This window comes from Lates calcarifer, linkage group LG13 (assembly GCF_001640805.2).
Source record: "Lates calcarifer isolate ASB-BC8 linkage group LG13, TLL_Latcal_v3, whole genome shotgun sequence".
NCBI classification, from domain to species: Eukaryota; Metazoa; Chordata; class Actinopteri; family Centropomidae; genus Lates; species Lates calcarifer.
This window is the reverse complement of record NC_066845.1, coordinates 12591256-12612334: the sequence shown is the minus strand read 5'-3', so window position 1 is coordinate 12612334 and position 21079 is coordinate 12591256. Positions and strand designations below refer to the sequence as shown.

Here is a 21079-nt window from a genome sequence, read left to right as displayed (position 1 = left end):
AGTAATCAAAAAGCATGAGTCAAAACACACCTCTTGAGGTTTACTGTCTGTGTTGGGAGTTCTACAAACTGACCGCTGAGTATGTCATGGTATACCCCTGGATAATGTCCTAGGTGTGTGCCTGTGGTTTTGTGTTCACAATGTGAGTGTGCATCACAGTGGAGTATTACATGTGGATAAGCCTAGCCTGTCAAATGTGAGAGCCTGTTAAGCTCCTGTCTTGCTCACGAGAAAAGAGGAGCCAGCAGAGTCAACAGGAGTTGTTTTCTGCGAAAGACTTTTTCTCAGTGTAGAGAAAGAATGACCTCCTTTTCTTACTCTTTCTCTTTTATGTTCTTGTCTTTGGTAGTAGCTATGTGACTCACTGCTTTTTTCCCACCCACATTTAATTTGAGTGTACACTCAGTTTTTAATTTTTCTGTTTCCTTGACGTGAGTTGTTTTTTTTTTCAAGCTCTGACTGTGACTGATATCACATTTGCTGACTTGTTACCCTTCGATTTTTTCCACCCTGGACTTAAGCTTTGTGGGTTTGCAAATAAACTAAACTGACAATTGACCACCAGGACTGCAGACTGAGGGAGCAAAAGAACACCTGTCAGAACAGGTGATGGGTCTTATCCAGAAATGTCCTGTCACCATGAACGTGTCCACTCATTAATGCTTCCTGGCCCCAGCTGGGGCTTTAAGCTCCAGAGACCACCCTTGTCTTGGTGTTGTGACTTTTTAGTCATAACGAGAGGTCACGCCAAGCTGACATTCTCCTAATTGGTTATGGGAGTGGAGGTTGAAGAGCGCCTCAGTGGGTACCTTCAGAGAGCTCCTGGAGGGGTCAGGTCATCACTCTCATCATCATTTACCTTTCTTCCATCCTTCCTGGGTTTAGACTGTACTACCTGCCACTGACTTGCTATTGGTCTGACTTACGGTAATTAGGCCCAGTAAAAGGTCTTGCTCATTTATATGCATTTGCAGGTGATAGTTTTAATAGTGGGCTTAGCAATAAAGTTTCACTTTTGCTCCATTACGAGTTTCATATGTTGCTTTACCCTAATATTAATCATCTTTAAATGTGCATGTGGTTTAGTCATCGCTAATGATCACCTAAACTTGAGTTCATCTGTACGTATGTCCCATGTTCATCTAAATTATTTTATTTCATTGTAAGAGCAGAATGTGAATACTGTGATGTACTGTCTACCTCTTTGGAGAACACTGATACAACCTGGCTCAGTCTCTAGTGTGTAGAAAGGTTCTGAATCTGCATGTGGCCTTGATGGATAAGTCTGAACTTGTGTCTCACTCATCTCGCTCAGTGTAGCGGGGTTGCCTGTGTGTGTGCTTATGGATCTTTAGTGTTAGCCATATTGCTCGCATCACTAGCCCCCAGGCTGCGCTTTCATCTGAGCCTGGATCAAAGGAAATGTGACCCAAACAGGATGTCCTCTGCCCTTTGCCTCCAAATACCCACATGACTGTTTTCTTTGATAATACTGTCTTCACGGGGCCGCACTCGTTTCTAGCCATCATGCTCAGTTTAGCATGTATGAATTAACCAACCTGTTTGTATCTTGAGACAAAAGCACAAGTGCAGGAGACAATATATACATGCAATACATTGTGGCTTAGTTATAAGCTCATGTGAATACATATTTTGATGAAAATGAATGCCTGAATAGATCCATTTATAAGTGACCTTCAGTGTTTCATTTCTCATGGTTTTCCTCTTGATCTGGTCATTTTCCAGGTATCCATTCCTAACACCAGTGCAGCCTGTATGCGTGGGGTGCTAGAGTTCCTGTACTCTGGTCTGTTTACGCCCTGTCCTGGTCTGGAGCCCATGGAACTGATTGTTCTGGCAAACCGTCTCTGTTTGCCACGCCTTGTCGCCCTCACAGGTAAAGATGCTCTCAGGAATTGAAGAATATGCTTTTGATATTGTGAATTGTTTTATCTGTGCACAAACTATCTTTTATCAATGACTCACTAAAAGATTGCCAGTGCAGTGAGTTGTATTTAATTTAGACTGCCACACAGAGTTAGAATTTGTGACTGGGAGATAAAAATGCAGGGCAATGTCAGTGGTGCAAGTAAACAGCAAATATTGACATGATTCTGTATATTTTGTGCATCTTCAGAGCAGCACGCTGTGGATGAGCTTCTCCAGTTGGCAGTGAAGGGAGTTGACATTGATGGGCAGGTGTTGGCTTACCTCGAGCTTGCACAGGTCTGTTCCTGACAATTTGTAATTCAAAATGATTCAGTTCTATTTTTCAATTCAGCTGAAGGAATAGATGTTCATTTACAATTAAGCATTGCATTTTTTTTAATTCATTCAAATTTATTCTCTTTTTTCACAACTGTAATGACCCCTCATGTCTCCTCTGTTTTTCCCTCTGCAGTTCCACAATGCCAAGCAACTATCAGCTTGGTGTCTCCACCACATCTGCACTAATTATAACAGCATCTGCCGCAAGTTTCCCAAAGACATGAAGGCCATGTCTCCAGGTACAGACACCTTCTCTCTCTTTGCCCTGATTATTTGCCTCTCTCAAAACACTTTCATACATGCAGCTCTCCCCTCCGAAGAACTCTTACAGATTTTGCTTTGCAGTGCTAGTTCGAACAAAAACATACTTTTCTGGGTTAAGCTCACTGCTAAGTAGTTGTAGCATTGTATACACGTAAGCCCATCATGGGCTGAATTCATTAAAAAAAAACAAAAAAAAACAAATGAAGGTGAATGTGTGCATACACAAATTTCTAAATAATAGGAACAGGTAACAGGAAAATACAGTACAAATACAGAAAATACAGAAAGTTTAAAACTTTGATCTCATGGGTTTTATGCATAGAATATTTTTTTGTGACTTGCCCCATCTCCTTGTTTACCTGTCCTCACACCTTTATTGCAATGTTAGTTGCTTCCTTGTGTCACTTTTTAAAATGGTATTATTATTTCACATTCATTTTGTTGATTTGTCCTCTTGCATCAGTACATATCTGAAATGACATCTGAAACATGTGAAGTTATTGCCTCTCCTGTGTTTTTGTTTTGCTCTCTGTAGAAAACCAGAGGCACTTTGAGAAACAGCGCTGGCCTCCTGTGTGGTTCCTGAAGGAGGAGGACCGCTACCTACGCTCTCAGAAGGAGCGCGAGCGTGAGGAGGAGATCCTGCGCAAGCAGCACACCAAACGGGGCTGGTGTTTCTGGAGACACCCATCCTCCTCTCCGCATGTCTCCTAAAGGGTGCCCTCCACTGACTTTTTCATCCTAACCTGGGTCATCACACCCAGGAAAACCAACCCCCACCCTTGTTAAAGCATATAGAGGAGATCGGCTCGGAGCCCTCTATCAGTGACAGAAATGACTCTCAGTGCTACTTATGCCTGAATGTCAGCATGTTTGGGGGAATGTATGTGCCTCTTTATAATTGTGGGTGACTTGATGAGTGAATTTCTGTATGCTTGTGTAACAAGTGTGGACATAACTGAAGGGTATATGCATGGATGTGGGAGTGTGTGCGTGCGGTTCGAGTGATGCTTCCGAGTTGAGTGCTTCCCAGACGCCCTGATCTTTAAGGGCCTGTGGTGTTGCAGTGCAGCCCCTTGACCCCTCCACAAGAGCTCTGTCCCTCCACCAGCACTCACAGTGTCTCAGCCTTTGAGTGATTGGACTGGGAGCAAGGGCTCTCTATCTCTCTCAGTCTCCATCCTTCACATTGACCTTAATGACTATTACACATTGACCACTGCTGCTCCTCCCTGGGAGCTTACCTCTGCCTTCACTTTTACTGACTGTTAGCTTGCACACACAGACCCGTGCCCAAGGTCCACCCCTCTAAAACCAGCACTGGATTCCCAGGAACTGACGCTGACAATGTAATTCTTATTTTGATATTATTTGACCTTTTTATATATTCCTTGCGCCTTCTAGGATACTATTATCAGGGGAGATGGCGCACACTGCTCCCAAGAAGTGTTGAGGACTTTGATGATTGCCATTGCAACTGCAAAGATGAGACTGTTAATGTAGAGCCCACACATGGGTGTAAGGGTAACCTTAAAACTGTTAGCAAGTTAGGATGCTCCAGTTGGGGAGGCTTGATCTTAGCTATTAACCTCCAGTCAAGTCCTGATGTGGTCTTTGGTGTTCATCATCCACCCCTGCACCTCTCAACCCCTCCTCCTGCGCACCACACCTGCAAAAAATAGAGCAAAAATATAAGCTCTCCTTGATTAGTTGGATTCACCAAACTGCACTTCAGAGATATTCAAAATGACCACTCTATAGCAATGCTGGGGGTAAAGAGGGCTAGCCTTACTTGACAGATTCAGTATTAAACAAATGGGTTTGTAACGTCCATGACCACTAGGTTGCTTTTGAGCACCTCAGCCAGCCTGCCTTTACACCCCTAAGACACTGGGGGCAGCACTCTCAGGGCCCCGGCACGAACCCTCACACTAACAGGAGTTTTGATGCCTGTGATTTCGTCAGTCTAGTTTCAGTTTTTAAGATCATAACTTCAATCCTTGCAAAGTATTAGAAGAAAGCTAAAGCACATGTGCAGTGTTATTAGTGCATTTAAAAAACTATACCTGACTATTGATTCTCACCTGATTCTGAATACCAAAGCTGTGATTCTTTTGATCTCTTTCTTCCTCACTTTCTTCGTCTGCCTCCCTACTTCCTTTATTGGCAAGAGGGGATGGAGGAGAGAAGAAAAAGTGGCTCGTAGGCGAAGGAGGCAGTTTGCTTATGATATTTGAATCCCTCCTCGTGCTGGCGTTTTCAGTCTGTGGTGTCAAGAGAAAAGTGTCACTGCTGGACATTGCCTTCCATTCCTCTTGCTGGAATTGAAAATGGTGCTTAAGACACAGTAAGACAGTGTCCACAAGAACACACACAAACACACACACAGACACACGTGATTTTGTGTTCACAGTTTAAACGTCTCTAGTTGTTTAGTGTTTAACTCTGATGAACGTGCAGAAATTTAATGATTGAAACATGAGAATTGTTAAACCTTAATTTTACTTCAGCAGTCTATAAGAGGTCATAATAGGTCACTGGTTTTAGAATGTGTAGATTTCTGCTTTTACATACAGTGGTTACAACCTTTTACTGTCTTTTGCTGCTTTAATATGTATAAAAAATGTGATCTGTTTTGTTTCCTTAACCATAAGCAGAAAAATAATATTACTATAGATTGAATTTGCAATCATGAGTGTTGTCTCAAATGACATATGGTTTGATAGACACTGCACAAATCTGATTTTCTCGCTAAGGGTGCTAATTTCTTTGGGCTTTAGTACTGAATGTGAAAACAAGACTTTGTGTTGATGAGTTTCTGTTAGCACGTTGTTCTATTTGTGGGTTTGCGCCCCCTCAGCTTTATCCAGGTAGCTGTAGATGATAGATAGTGTGAGACATGTGGTGTGTTCTGCCGTTCTCCGCGGGAGGTGTGTTAAAGTCATTGTCAGCTACTGAAATAGAAGTCAGATAGGATCTCGTGAGACCCAAGTGAGAATTGAGCTGATTCCTCGGAGAAGAGTGAAAGTGGAGTAAAAGTGAACAAGTCACAGTCAGCATTACATTCAACCTACATATTTTGAAATTATTCCATGGATATTTAAACTCATCCCAGTGCAGGACTATGTGAATTTAGAAATGAGACCTAAAGATGACTCCTTTGATGGACTTCCATGGCCTCTTTTTATTTCCCCATAGAAAGGATAGCTATTAGATTTGTCTCATTAATGGTTGGTTTGACCCATTAAATCTCTTCTCTCGGTCCATGTGCCTTATAGTTGGACAAAACTAAAAACTAGTTTGAAATTTTAGGAACATCTTAGTTTAAACTTGGCAGACAGGCTCTGCAGTTGCTCATATGATGAATATAGTAGACAATGGTAATGTTATAGATATAAAATGGATTATGTCGTTATTATCCTGCTTGAGGGGATGTTTTCAATCCATGAATGTGGAGAATCTTTAGACTGCTTGTTTTATGCAGAAAAAACAAATGGCCTTGAGTCATATTTTGATAAAGTGTAGTAGAGTAGGTGGGTCTAATCATATGGCCTTAGATTAGTGTGCTTTTTCTAGGTTGGTAATTATTTGGATTCACTTCATGGTTGGGATTCTTCACTGGTGATTGAGAGGTAGTGATAAAAATGAATCCGGTTGATTTCTGCAATGTAACTTCAAAACCACTGACTTTGAGAAAGCAAAGCTTTTTAATTAGCACTGGCTGGCCTGTGCACTGGGAGGGTGCAGCCACTTTTGGAATGTGGTTAATTTGCATGGTGGCCTAACTTTGTCATTATAATGACACTTGGTGTTGGAATGCACTTTCTTCTTCTTTTTTATTCTACTGTACCTTTCTGTGCTTAGCATGAAATGTTCCTTATGTAAGATTGTTTCTAAACCTGATGATTGTAGCACAATATTCCCATTCAAGTCTTTCAAACTTTCCCACAATTTGCTCAGTGAGGAGCTGAGTAACATGACTTGTCCACCTTGTATAAGGCCTATTTGGCACTGAACCCTACAGTAGCTTTTTTTCTTGCTATGTGGCTTTATGCACAAGTCAGTTTAACTAAATTAACGCAGCTCAGCTTAAGGTAGCATCACTAAATATTCCACTTTTGGTAAATATACCAATAATATGCTGGGACACCTACATACATTTATACTGTTACTGTAGTTAATACAATCAGTCAAGCTTATTCTTGTAATTTTTAAGATACCGGGTACAGGGCATACTGAAAAGCAAAATTTCAAATGAAATCAAGTATTGTGATATACATATTTAAGAATGTCCTAAATGGCTGAAAGCCAAGTATAATATTTGGGTTTAGCCTGCATGTAATGACAGAGGAATCGAGTGAAGCATGATGCATGTTTCTGATGTTAGACATAGGTTACTGTATGTACAGCAAAGTTTCTTAACCTTGGGATTCAGGCCCTTTCTGGGGTCTCCTGATATGCTGATGGGGTCATGGGAAATTTCTAAAATTTAAAAAATAAGACAAAATAAAGTAAATACTTACTGGTTGAGTCACAGGCCAGGGAAGGTTGAGAAACCCTGATTCACTGAGAGGGAGAGATGGAAATGCAAAATTTAAAACCTTTGTTAGCTACACTCAGCCCTCAATATTTGCTCCACAGTGACTGCTACAGGCGAGACTTACATCTCGTCACATTCTGATGTAGGAGATATTAATTTGGATTGTCTTGTTCAATCTCATCACATCCTTTTTACTCTCATTTCCTCCTCAGTTATTCTAGTTGGAGCTTTTCCTCCTTCTTAGCAGGTCTGACCTTCCTTTTTTGAAAACGAGGCCTAGTGACTGAGAGAACACCTTGTTTTTTAGTCTTTGGTGTCTTTTTTGCTGTGCCTTCAGTGAAATCTCAGTCTTTTGGCTCTGTGCAGGCCGAAAACACTGCACCCGAGGCCTTCTGGGCTCAAATAAAAGTCGACCAAGCCAAGAAAAACACGTTAGCACAGAAATATTAGCAGGCAGCTTTCTTTAATGTACGGTATCTTAGAGCTAGGTTTCTTTAAGACTTTTCGAGGTGTAAAGCAGTTACTGGGTATTGGGGTCATAGTGACAACTTCCAGTGATGACATAAGATGTGGAGCTTTACAAGTTCAGTATGTAATATCACCTTTTCAAAAGCTACGCAACGGATGACTTAAATTATGAAATGACCAAGAAATCCAGCAAACCAGCAATTTTAAAACAATCTTTTCGCACTCTTTCAGGTACCTGCACTTTCTATTATGTAGCCTAATACTTCTTTTTTGATATGCTAAGTCTTTATATTTACCAGTTTTCTCAATCAAAATTAAAATATCGCATTACTTTTCCACTTTTTCATGATCTCTTTCTGTCTAAGCCAAATTCAACAGTATACCCTATTGCTTCCACTATTTAGCTGCATTTTATTATGTTGCAATCATGCATAAAGTCAGTGTATTTCTAGTTGGGGAACAGCATCTGTGAACTACTGGTTGGATTAAAGAGATATTAGCAGATATTAGCTGTGACAACTACATATATTATGCTTTAATGAAGATAGTTGTTATCCAAAGTACAGTACAATGTTGTAAATTTGATATGAGTCCCAGCTGGAATTAACCTCTCACACCTTATAACTGCTCACCACACTGTATGTATTTACTAAGCTGGTGTATACATAGAACTGTATGCACGGAGAGGCCCAGGACAGGGAGAGTGTTTATATAGACAGACATGGTGTAATTAACCCACAGTCTATACTGTAATTTTGAAGTGGATCATACATACTGCATAGTATTGTTATGCACTTTTGTTTCCATTTGGCTCATATGAGTTGTATTAACATTTACTGCTCATGTTATTGTGTTAATTACAATAAAAGGCAAAAGAAAGAGCACACCACACTCACAAAATATTAAGGGCTTTCAAGAAAATATACAACAATCAGAATGTTTTGCTGCTCTGCTGTTGCAAAAAATGTTTTGAAACTAAAAATTTGTAATATTTTTGAACCACTGTGATTTGTACAAAATTTCAAAAAGTAAAAAAGATTTTTTTTTTTTTCTTTTTTGCCATTTCAGTATTTTGATGTTTGACATGGATTTTATTAAAACTGTTAATCTTTTGAACTTGTCTCCCATATTTGTCATTGTGTGTTTTTTTAATGCATAGATTCTTCTGATGCCTGAGCATATCTTTGTTATACTTACTGTCACTCACTTTCAACACACAAAGTCAGACAGTTGTTAATGGCAAAAAGTGCTAAATACAGATTTGCACAATACAGAATTAGACTGTGAACATCAAGTCATGAAGATTTTAGATGCCTATTCAAACTACCTTTAACATCCAGATGTACATTACAGTTTTGTTTAATTGATTTTCTATTGATTCATTCTATTTAATCCTCCTCCTTTGAAGCAGGATTACTTCATAATACTCACCAGCAACATATAATCTGATTGTATTATTATGCATTAGGTTTGGTGGTGGGTTGGTAGTTACAACAAATAAGGTATAACTCAGACTCACTGTCTTTTCTGACAATAAAATGCAAACAGATCGTCATCTAGGTTCATGTCATTAAAGACAAAATACTCACTGTTAATTCCTCATGAAAAAAGATTGGCAATTAAATAACACTGGAAATATACAATTCCATACAAATCTTCTTTGTTACTGAACATTAATCTAATGATGCATGAGGCCCACTAGGGTCCCCGTTATATTGTAGAGAAAGTAGCTTTTTTTCCTGTCTTTTGTCTTTCTTAGCCCTTTGTTTCACAGAATGGGTGGAAGACTCAAAATGCTGTTGTAGTAATTTGATGCAGCTGTGCCACCTAGTGGACAAAAGCAACAACTGTGCAACTATACTGAAAATATAGAAGAAATACCTCTGGATGGAATGGGATGGAATGTAAACCATTTTTGTATGTGTTAAGGCATTGTAATTAAAGTTTTATGGCTCAGATATACCCTGTGGGTTTTTCAGTTTAAATGAAAGCTTTTGTGGCATCTCTTTTTCAGTATCTCTCTCTCTCTCTCTCTCACACACACACACACAAAATTTCTTTATTTTGTTTTCATGACAAAAAATAAACATAACAAAACATGTATCATACATACGTTGGTTTCAGTAATAAAATCTCTTATTATTTGTCCTCTTACATTTGTGTATTCTTGTATGGTTTTCTGTGCTTCCTTGAAACTTTGGAAGTAGGACAGACTGAGTCAGCAACTCTCACCAAGTGGCTCCCTGAACACATGCATCATTGCGATCGACATGCTGTGAGCTGAGACTTTTAATAGAGTAAGTCTGGTAAGGGATCACAGAAAGCCACAGAAACATGGGGTGAGATGGCTGGGTGTTGCCATGGTGATGTTTAGTGATGTGGCTGATGATGGGTAACTTTAGCAGAGTGACGAGGGAAGGTGGCTGTTGCGGGCAGTGGGATATTTGTGTCCATTTGCCTCATTGACGTTTGTAAGTATGTGTTACAATCGGAATCTTCTAGGAAAACACACTAGTCAAGCTGCCTACTGACAAACTCTTAACAGCCAATGACGTACACCAGTTTTCCTTTTATCCTCTAGTAAATGGAGGAATTTACTAGTGTGCGTTTGTAGCAGTGACCCAAGCGTCATCCATGGTCACGACGGGCATCAGTTTGAATGCTGATTACAGACCTTTATGCTGTGTCAGCTGTTTGATCCGTGGGCTGTGTTCAAATTTCCCACCGACCTTGCCCCTGCTCTTGTACCGCAGCCTCGTAGAACACAACTTAAGTCACAGACACGCGCTGACATCACCACATCTGGCTCTCATTTTCCAGGGTTCCCTCAGGAGCAGATAAGAGGATCTGAATGTGAGAGCAAAAAAACTGTCTTACAGTTGCGAGCAGTACAATGTGAATGCATTGGGGCTCTCATGAACCGTGCAGATAGTGTTTATGAAACTTGTTGGTGCTTGCGGCCTTTAAGAATATGACTGAGGAGTGGGAAGAAGCTGTACATCACAGAGAGGCTGTATAACTTGATCAAGCACTTTTTATCGCTCACAGTATAATCTGATCGAGCGAAAGGAGGTATTTTTAGAGCTTCAAAGCTTTCAAGGATACAATAACACACTCACACACACAAGCACGCACATGCCATGGACATTTTTATAAAGAAGTGGACCAACTAGTAATAGTAAATGTGCAAAGGAGCTCTATTGGTTGAGGAGTGACAGCACATTCCTTTGTATATTTCACCCTCCTCCAAGCGTGTCTCATCTGCTTGTTGTTGGTCCAGACCTCCCCAAAGTCTGTCCACACTGAGAGAGCACAAGAATAGATTTGATGAGATCTGACAAGATAAGATGACAGATGTTCAGTTACACCAAATAAACCAGTGTAGACAATATGGAGACTTCATGTCGAGCTGTTTTGGTCATACATCCTTTTTTTTAAGGATCCTTGTATTTCAAAGATTGTGTTTCTTTGCCCAGAAGCTTTGCTGATGAAATGGTGAAACCTCCTCAGGACCAAGTCTATTTGTCCTCTTACTGTTCTGTTTTTATTGAAATGTAGCCTTTTATTTATTTATTTATTTTTTTTACTGTTTCCAAAAATATTATTTAAAAAAAGAATAAAAAGAGGAAGAAGAAGAATACTCTGTCCAAAGAACTTCCTCTGTAGCTGTGGCTGTTCTGCAGTCCATGCACCTGTCCATGCTGCTGCTCCTGACCTGGAACTGCAACCACCTGTCTCCTGTGTCCCCCTTTCTTTTCTGAAACCCTTGTCTTCACCCCCTCTCCCCCATTCCCACCTTTCACAAACTATGCTATTTCAGCCAAAAAAAAAACAAATAAAAATGAATACAATATGTGAGCAAAAATAAACCTTTTTTTTTTTTTTAAATAAAGGCAACCAAAAATAAGTTTTATTGATTAACTTGTCTGACTGTTTGCCCAGCCTTTTTTTCAAAGAAGAAGAAATGATTTCAGATTATGTTTCCAATACCGTCACCATGAACCTTGCAGGGGAGGACAACAGGTCCACACACACTGGTCAGGACCTATGGTACAAAACTGAACAAATTCTTTCTACTCATACTACTGTGAGTTTGATACTTACTGGAATTGCACTGGCTTGTATACATACCTCTAAATCAGGGCCTCACAAAGCAAAGTTTATGAATACTTTATCATCTTGACACCATGGTCTAATTCAAGGCCTGTGTCGTGTGGGAAAGCAGACATGGAGCTCCTTTTTTTAACAATAAAATTTGTGGTCTCTTTTTATATCTGCCATTTGTTTATGTTTGTCATAATTTACTTAAGCAAGACAACCACAAAACTATGAGGAAGTCTAAGTTTATTCACTACTATGAGACAAAGTGAAGAGGAAAAGGAGCGTCAGTTTGGAAAATCCTGTTTTTCTGTACTTGCGTTCGTGTTCAAAGGTTTTAAAATTGCGCACTGCACAGGCAGGCACACAGAGACTTACAGACACACACATGCACATGGTCATTTACACAGTGAGGCTCAAGGGAAAGATATTTCAGAGTTGTTGTGAAGGCACATAGCTGAGCAGTGACCTCACCTGGAAGCCTGATGAGAGGACACCCAGATTCACAGACAATGTTTAGGCCTCTATCTCTCACTCTGTCACACACGCACGCACACACACACACGCACACACACACACACACACACTCATACACACACACACAAGCCAATGCAATGTTTGACAAAGATGTGCATGTGTGTGCACTCTCTGTATCCTCTTCCTTTTTCTCTTTCCAGCCAGTCTTCTGTTACCAACTTTTGCCACATTTATCTGGTATTTCCTCCTCTTATCGCGTCTGCCTGGCACCTGAATTGACCTCAATTGTCTTTCGAGGCTATGCCATAGTGTTGTTGGCCTCCAGCCGCTGGTATGTTTGTGAGCCCAGCTGTCAGAAAATGTGTGTAGAATACTGGCATATCACTTGTGATTAACTTCCACTGAGCTCCACCGGTGAGCCTCTCCCACATCCATGTCATTATCTACCTCCAGGAAGGAAAATAACTTGACTCCTCCACAGAGTTACAGTAAGTATTACCATGATAGGGGGAGGTGAGACTGCGGTGTCGTCGCTGAAGTAAAAATATTGAGTATTAAGGGATTTGATACAATTACACAGTAATGTTATTTATGTCATGCACAGTGCCCAGCCTTCACGAACATACCAAAAATACAGCTGCAGTTGTGAAACATTTGTCAGAGAAGAGCATCTTCTTACATAAAACATTACACTGCAAACATGGAATTTTGTGGGTTTTTCTTTTCTCATGCTTGACATATAAAATCTGCTATAAAAAAAGATCACCCTCTTAAGACACAGCTCTTTTTTTTTAAGTCATTCACCCAGGAAAACAGGAATAAAGGACAATTTACAGTGAGCAATAAAACTTGAAATTGTTTCAACTTCAGCCACCCCTAAATCTGAGCAAATGGCACTTAAAAGGTTGGACACATTCCAGCAGTTCATACTGTAAAACAAAAAAAATTGACAAGACGATGGGATAGTGTCCTAGGAAAGGCTGTATTTATGACAACTTGAACAGAAGATTACAACCATTGCAAGTGTCCATACTCACGTGAATATGACAGCACATGCTCACACGTAAGGAGGTGCTGTAGGTAGGTCAGAGGAGCAATAGAAAATGTATTATTAGTGGTGTAAGGACAACAGGAGGACAGAGATCAAGCTGTGACCCCTGAACCCAAACGCATCTCTTACCTCTTAACACCACCCATCAGGTCTGAGCACATGCAATATCTGCCACGCAAGCCTCGATACGCCCTGAAAAAACTGGATTTTGTGCAAGTCCATGCCTACAAGAAAGTGGTTTGTTTAGCGACAGAAAGTTTATTTTGTCAGTTCAGAGGGAGATTATGTTTTGCATGTTACGCATGCTATCATTAGATGGTGGAATAGTTACACGTACAAGGACTCCATGAATTATCAAAGAGACATGTTCATGAATGGATTCTGAATTTAAGGGTGCTCTTAGAGACTCGGAGAGGATGTTACATGTGACTTGACCACTCAACACTCTGTCACCCACACTCTCTTAGATTAGGCAAAGTCTGAAAGGCAGGAAGCTGAACAAAAGGCCTATGACAATTAGAGAAGGGGTTGCAGTAAATGAAGAGAAAATCCCCATTAGCAAGTGCGCGCGCACGCACACACACACTCATGTCTGAATCCCCACTGGACATACAATCATTCCCACATTTAGACCCCATCTCCAACAACAGCTGCCACCGCACCCCAACAGAGGAAATGCCAAAGTCCTCTGAAGTGGAGCATAACAGCATTGCAGTCCACATCCACAGTGAAGGGCTGAGAAGCTAGAAGGGCAGGAGAGCCTCTAATAGCAGGAAGTTGTAAGAATAATAGCGGCATGGGGATGTCATGCCCCCTGTCCCTGTGGCATGCAAGCTTTGGCCAGAACAGCAAAGTCTGTGTGTGCTGCATGCTTACTTATACAACTAATGCAACATTTTTCACACGACTTACAGTAAGGGATAACCAGATGGGGGCCTTTTAATACCATTCCAGACAAAATGACAAATGTGACACAGTGAGGATTTTTTAAATTGTGAGATATATATATTCTCACAGTGGTTTGCTCTCCTCTACTCTAAATATTGAGAGTGTTGAAATACTAAAAACTGTTTCGTATTTCTAGCATTTCCTGACTATGGCATAATTGAACAACAGCTGCCACCCTGACAGTGAAAAATATACCCAAAGAGAAGGAATACAGAGATGTAGGTGGAAACTCTTTTGCCTTAAAAGGAAGTGGTTAGTTTCACAGGCCATTGTGTCAGGTGACTGTGTCAATCCAATATCCACAGAAGGATTAATCAGCCACTCATTTTTTTTTCCAGATCAAATCTCAGCGGCGAAAAGCATGGCACAGCATACTGAATGTTAGGGAAAATGATCTGAAATCAAATATTGTCAAATCCAGGCAGAACCTGAAACACCTGAAAAAATAAACCTGTGACTTTCAAACTCTACATCTGCCCTGGATTATCTAAGAATGGCTGCTAAGTAAATTACAGAGCTCAGGAACATTCCCATAATCCAGGATCTTAAACCCCCCAGTGCCACTGACCCACAGTCAAATACCCGTGCATGAGCGTGTATGTGTGTTTGCATGTCTGGAGGGGACTTTGTCCAGAGTTCACAGTCTGTGCATGCGTGAGCCTGTGCATCAATGCATGGCAGTGCTGGTGTGTGAATGTGATCGTGTGGTCAGCTTGGGGTGTGTGCGTGTGAGCGTCACTGCTGGGCAGCCACTGAACAGACCCCCAGCTGTTCTTAAACACTGAAACAGTCTCCCCTGCTAAATGTGCAGCCTGCTTCGGACTCAGTTCCCATGAAATTGGCCCTTCTTTGGCTCGTTCGGAGATTGCCTACACTGTAAATGGCTTCTCTGGAGTCTGCCAAAGGCCAGTGGGGGCCAATTCAAAGACAAAAAGAGACAAAGGGAGACTGACAGATCCAAGGCTGTCTCACTGCCCCCTGTAGCCCCTCTAAACCACATCAACATCATTCCAATTGTGCATTTTTACTCAAAGATAGCTCAGCCATTTGAAAAAGCAACAACAAAATAACTACTTCTCTTGGATTGATCCGGGCCATTGACCCTTAGCTATCTTTTGCCATCAGTATTATGTAAATAGTGGTGGTGCGGTGAAATAACTCAAGTGCTCTCCTCTGCTTTGCAGTTGTTGTCCAACAAGTGTCAGTCAAAGTGTAAGGCAATCGATAGGCTGACAAGTTGACTTACGGAGATCAGTGTTACTAAGTGAATAACAGAATAATGAGGATGCACGAGACTGATTTTTATGATCTGTACGCGTTGCGCAGCGGTTGCATTGCACTTTTCTTCCAAGGGGAACCCAGCTAGTGAAGTCATTATGCTTTCCACTCTCTCAACGGGAGGTGGGGCTTTTTAGTGAAAACTTATTCTACCCCGCTGCACAAAGAGCAGTGAGCAGTCGCAGTCTCCTCCACGCTGTGAGTGCGCAGCGCCTGCACAGACCGCTCCAATTTGGAACTAAAGCCCACTTTGCATGAGCCTGCGTACCTTTGATGCGGTTTTCTCTGCCGTGAAAGACCCTCGCTTTTCCGCTGTGGCTGTTTTCCAGCAGATACTCCGACCCCGAAAACCGTCGGGACCTGTGAAGAGAGAAGCTGCTGCTGCGGGAGTGGTCTGGAAACTTTTGCCATCATGAGCACGCGAACGGTCAACCTTGATACCTACAGCCTGTCGCTGCTCACGGCCAAAGAGGACATCCTCAACCCCCGTTCTTCCACCAACTGGTAACTGCACAGTGCTCTTAAACAAAATTGCATCTGCCTGCCGTAGCAGAACCTGATTTGTCTGCATCATATCATGAAATGTCAACTTTGAAATGTCACAAATCTGCGTCATCATAATAGAAAACTACTAAGACAACTAACTTTAATGAAGCGATCATGTTCTCCATCTTGTTTTACTGAATGAGCTTTAGCCGTTTACGCACAACCAGAGTGGCTGTTGCGTAAGCAGAGGCTTGATTTCAATTAATCCAATGAGAGGTGCTTAGGTGGCCAGCACAGGGACAGCACGCAGCCTGGACTGTATTTACAAGTCCAGTAAAGGCAAATGTTTTCAGACTGGTTCAGTGGCACAGGGATGTACTGACTGTCCCCTCCTCTGATGTGAGGTGTGGATTTCCGTCCGTTACGCACGCCAGGCGGCTGGTGTGTTTCAGAGCGCAGCACCTGGCCGGCGGCCCGCTGTCCTCACCCGGGCCTTGCGCTCCGTGACTTTGCTATTCTTCCCCCAGGAGCTGTGAGGCTTCATTCTTTGTGCTGAGGATCATGTTTCTGCTGATGTGCTGATCTCTGACAGAGGTTGTCTTTCAGGGAGAGGCTCTTTGACAGACAGCAGACTACGCATGCAAGCACTAACCAGTAACACCAATCAACTACCTTTGAGCAATAACTAAGGTGTGTCCAATGAATAAAAGTTTAGGGGCAAAATATTAAAGATCAACTGTGCAGAGTAGTCTTGAAACTAACTTTAGTCTACAATTCAAGTATAAACAAACACAATTAAGTGTTTTTCTAAAGATCCAGCTCACTAATTTTAATTTTGACTTCAATTACAAGTCTATATTAGCCTTAAACACATTGAAAGTTGAACTGATCTACTTAATTTATTCCTGAACACCTGACACTTCCCTCATTCTGTGCTTCTGTCACAGGGTTTGGCTTGTTTGTCACTATGGTTCCCAATCCTTCTTTTCCAAACAAAACTGTCTGCCTGTCTCGTCCTCTCTCCATGTCTCTTGTTCTGCATGTGTGTGTGTGTGTGTGTGTGTCTGTGTGTTATTGTCTTCTTCAGCTGCAGACATGTTGTCACTGGTTAAACTTAAGGAGAATTAGACATACTATGACCCCTCTCTTTCCACCTATCCACTCACTTTGACAAAATTATAGTTTAGAGAAGTAGGCCAAGGCCCAAGCCCACACGTGTGGTCATGTGGAAGCAAAGGACTGATTCTGTCCATCTCTGTTTTATCTTCCTCTGCTCCACATCTCTCTCTACCACAGGGTCTCCATGCCCATTTTCTCCCCACCTTCTTCCTGGCTTTTCATGACGCCATGCAGACTTAAGGAAATGAAATCCAGTTAACCTTGACAAGCTGAAATCAGACATCTTTGTGAATGGAGTGGAAAGAAGTTTCCCCATCCAGGCAGAACATGCTTAGTTTCCATTCTTTCTTGCGTTTGGAAAAAAATCTCTAAAAGTTTCCATGTTCGGTATCACTATGGAGGCTTTGTCCCATGGCAACACCTTCATGTTGACACTTCACCGATCCAGCAGTTGCTCATTTGAGAGAATTTCCCTAAGTTTCAGCGAACAACAGATCTGGATTCTGCGTCTGCCAGCCCACTGCCTGTCAAAGCACACAAACTCTCTCACACACACACAAACACATGTGCAGATGCATCTATCCGCAGCATGCGCGTGTTTCGCTGGGCTAACAAGAGGATAAAAAGAGAAAATTTAAAAAGAGAGGGGGAGACAGAGAGAGAGAAATCCCCCAGCATTCATTCAGCCCACTCTAGAAGGCTAAATAACTCTGCTGGGACTGAATAGAGAGGTGGGAGGGGGACACGATGATGTCATGATTCCCACTGTCAAACCAGTGAGACAGACACCCTCCATGTGTGTGTGTTTTTGTGCGTTGGAGGCATTTTATACGCGTGCATGCGAGTTTGCATGTGAATACATTTGTGTCTGGATGTAAATATGCATCTTGCAGAGACTATTAAAGTGAGTCAGGGGCGTTGAGAAATTTGCGCAGAGAGGGGTAGGAAACTTGTTTTGTTGAGTGATCCCGCCCCCACTGTGAGGCCTTGAGGTCCCTGTGTGTATTATCTAATGACCTTGTGTCCTGAATGGGAAACAGACCCTTTGTGGGCGAGACTCTGAAGAAAAGAGGAGCAATTTCAATGCATCCTTCATTCAGACCTCTCTGCTCAACACACAGCCTTGGAGGTCTCCTCTCAGTCTCCCAGACCACTGAGGACTACAAAGTGTCTCACTTGTAGGCTGGAGACCTGTACTGTCTGCATGTGTTTTGTGTTTGTGTGGGCTTTGAGAGACAGAAAGAAAGAGAGACAGTGAAAATGCATGTTCCCAAGGGCATTGTCCATTCCTCTGACCAGGAATGTTTAATACTTAGCAGCAGAAATCATGATTTATGTCCATTTTACATTTTTACTGATGCCTTTGCTTGTTATTTTGTATGAATGAAAGAGCAGAAGTTGTATTTCTAGCACAAACTTATAAAATACATTGTTTTTAACAATTTAATAAACTCCCTCTGTCAGTGGTTTGCGCTGCACATTTACACATTTGCGGCTCAGCCAGTGAGACAGTGTAAATAAGAGCAAATTTCCAAAACCAGCATGTATTACCAGAGGTGTCTTCCTGCCAAATATCAAATAGGCTACAGCACCAGCCTAGCCAAGCATGTAAAAGAGGGGGAATAATCAATTTAGAAAAATGTTTACAGCATTGCTTCAGCCTTGCAAAGCATATCAGATGGGAATTCCTGGTAGGCTGTGAAGCAGTTTGACCTCTGTTCATCAGAACTGGGTGTTGGCTGCATCCACACATCTGTGGGCCCTGATGACTTTGAACACACCTTCTTCATAGACTTCTTTCTTGAAGTCAACACTTTGATACCACGTGCTGTGCTTGTGTTAAGTGCTTCACTAAGTTCTCTTGTAGGGATTATTTCAGCCAGGCAGTGACGCATAAAGTAAATATCGGACTTCATTCTAACAAAGTGATTCAGTTTGAATATTCAGAGACCAATCAATCTTGTTCTCATTTATTCTAGGTTGAAAGTCTTCTGGTTCTAGACCAAGGGCAGATATTTTATTCACACCCATGAATGAAACATGTACTGTAGCTGTTATCCGGAAATAAAACAAGTTTCTTAGAAAATGACACTATTGTATTATTAAGATTTTATATACCTTAATATAATTGATTGCTGACAAACTAGTTTGAGGTTGTGTTTTTTTTAATTTACTTACTCAGATGTTATCTTTCCAAGTAAAGATAGTTCCTCATTCATATACAAATAAAAGAATTTCCTGAGAAGTTAAGAAGAACTCACTGGAACATGACGTAAAGCCTTTACTCATGACCAGTTTTTGGCAGAATGGTAGCTGCAAAGTTATCTGTCACTATGTTAATGGTAATGGAATTGCAAATATTAAGTTTCAGTTTTAGCATTGTTTTGAAATAGAAACTCACCTCTAGTATTCATAATGTTGACCTTTTGCAGCTGTTTTGCAGCAGTATTGTAATATAACATTGTCATTTAACCTACTGGATTCATTTATTATCTGGATACAGATAATTTCTTTTTATTTTTGCCTTCATTTATCTTTTCTGATTTCAGCACTCTGATTGAAACTTAAGTAATCAATCTTACTCGTTTTCATTTAAGAAGCAACACGCTATCCTCTGCTCTCCAGGCCTCTGATCTCTTGTGAAGGGACTCTCCTGTTGATGATAAATGGAGGAGCCTTTATTTCAGCATGGGCCCGGGGTGCTTGTGTTGCTGCTACTTGCCAAATTTTCCACAGGCTCATGCATGATTAACCAAGACCTAAAGAGTTCCTGGGTCTAAAGTTACGTGCTAGATGGAATACACCTGTGGGTGTTGGGGAGAGGATGGGAGGGAGGTAATACGCAAGGCTACCAGTGTGTGTGGATGCACATCCTCGAGTGCTGCTGCTTGTGTATACTGTAGTTGTACAGTATTTATTGACTCCAGAGGGAAATTATGCACGCAAGTGCAGCAAGTCAGTTATCTTGTTTGTAAAGATAAACAACCATTATCATCACGCTGTTATCAAGAATTTACCCGCTACCTGAACTTCCTTGCACAGGTTCTACTTTTTGTTCAGTTCCTTGATATTTCCACGGTCCCACCTGTCACAAAGAGACCCAACAGCATTATTATAGCCAGCTGTTGACACACAAGCTGTTGTGTACTCCGTAACTACCTTGGTAAAGGTTGTCATAGCTTCCTACGCTGAAACAAAACCTACTGATCACCTGACTCTGGATTCCTGCAGAAGGAAAACAGGCAGTCTGCTCGGTTTCCTCTGGCTGTTCAGGATGAGGCTTCAAAGGCCACACACGGTGTTGTTATCAGGCTGACTGATAACAGGACGTCTGATCGATCCCTGATATAAATAGCGGTATACTGTATATGAGAAGTCAGAGGGCAGTTGGATCAATGCCCAGTCCTCTCTCTCTCTCTCTCTCACTCACTCACTCACTCGCTCTCTCTCTCTCGTTCCAAAGAGGCATGAACATTATCACTTACTATTGCTGTAAAAACCTTGCAGTGTCAGTTACAGGGTACTTCAGTTGCGGCACTTGAGCACAAACTTGGGCTGACAAGAGGAGTACTCGGGCCATTCAAGTGCTTCTGGTAGGACGTTAGGGCAAAGATTAAGTAGTAGTAGTAGTAGGGCACAGACATATCCTGGTTAAATAATATTTTTTTTCTTTTTAAAGCATAGTTCCTATTTCAAATATACAAGTTTTGTACCTGAGGACAGCACTGTGCCTTCTGCAAACCACCATACTCAGCTTGCCTAGCTGCTTGTGTGAGCAAGCCTGTGGGTGGCATGTTGGAAGATGATGACAATGATGGCCATAATGGCTGTTATAAGTATCTCTGTTTAGTGAACTTGAGAATGATTCGAGCAGTAATCACTAAACAACTGCTTCTCTCTTAAGCATTGTTTAGATTCATCTGGGGTATAAGGCAAACCTGCGAGGTAATAGTGGGTCTCAGGCACGATTAGAGATGCCTGCAAAAGGTAACACTGTATGTGTGTATTGAGTGTGTGTGTCTCTGTATTTGGGTACCTTAGCGTGCAAACTGTCGGGTGCAAGACCACAAATTGACACCGTG

At 41.5% G+C, this 21079-nt stretch overlaps 2 protein-coding genes across 5 annotated transcripts in view; both read left to right on the top strand.

Annotated features, from left to right (window-relative positions):
* rhobtb4 (Rho related BTB domain containing 4) overlaps nt 1–8656 on the top strand; it is a 41004-nt gene extending 32348 nt beyond the window's left edge. For all 4 annotated transcript variants that reach the window (XM_018668706.2, XM_018668704.2, XM_018668705.2 and 1 more), the window contains 4 exons: nt 1747–1897; nt 2138–2226; nt 2402–2507; nt 3068–8656. In XM_018668706.2, coding sequence (XP_018524222.1) covers nt 1747–1897; nt 2138–2226; nt 2402–2507; nt 3068–3246 — 525 coding nt within the window. In that variant the 3' untranslated portion in view covers nt 3247–8656. The remainder of the gene's footprint in view (nt 1–1746; nt 1898–2137; nt 2227–2401; nt 2508–3067) is intronic.
* Nucleotides 8657–15519: 6863 nt separating this feature from the next.
* si:dkey-40c11.2 (drebrin-like protein) overlaps nt 15520–21079 on the top strand; it is a 29451-nt gene continuing 23891 nt past the window's right edge. The window contains exon 1 of the mRNA XM_051075313.1: nt 15520–15896. Coding sequence (XP_050931270.1) covers nt 15805–15896 — 92 coding nt within the window. The 5' untranslated portion in view covers nt 15520–15804. The remainder of the gene's footprint in view (nt 15897–21079) is intronic.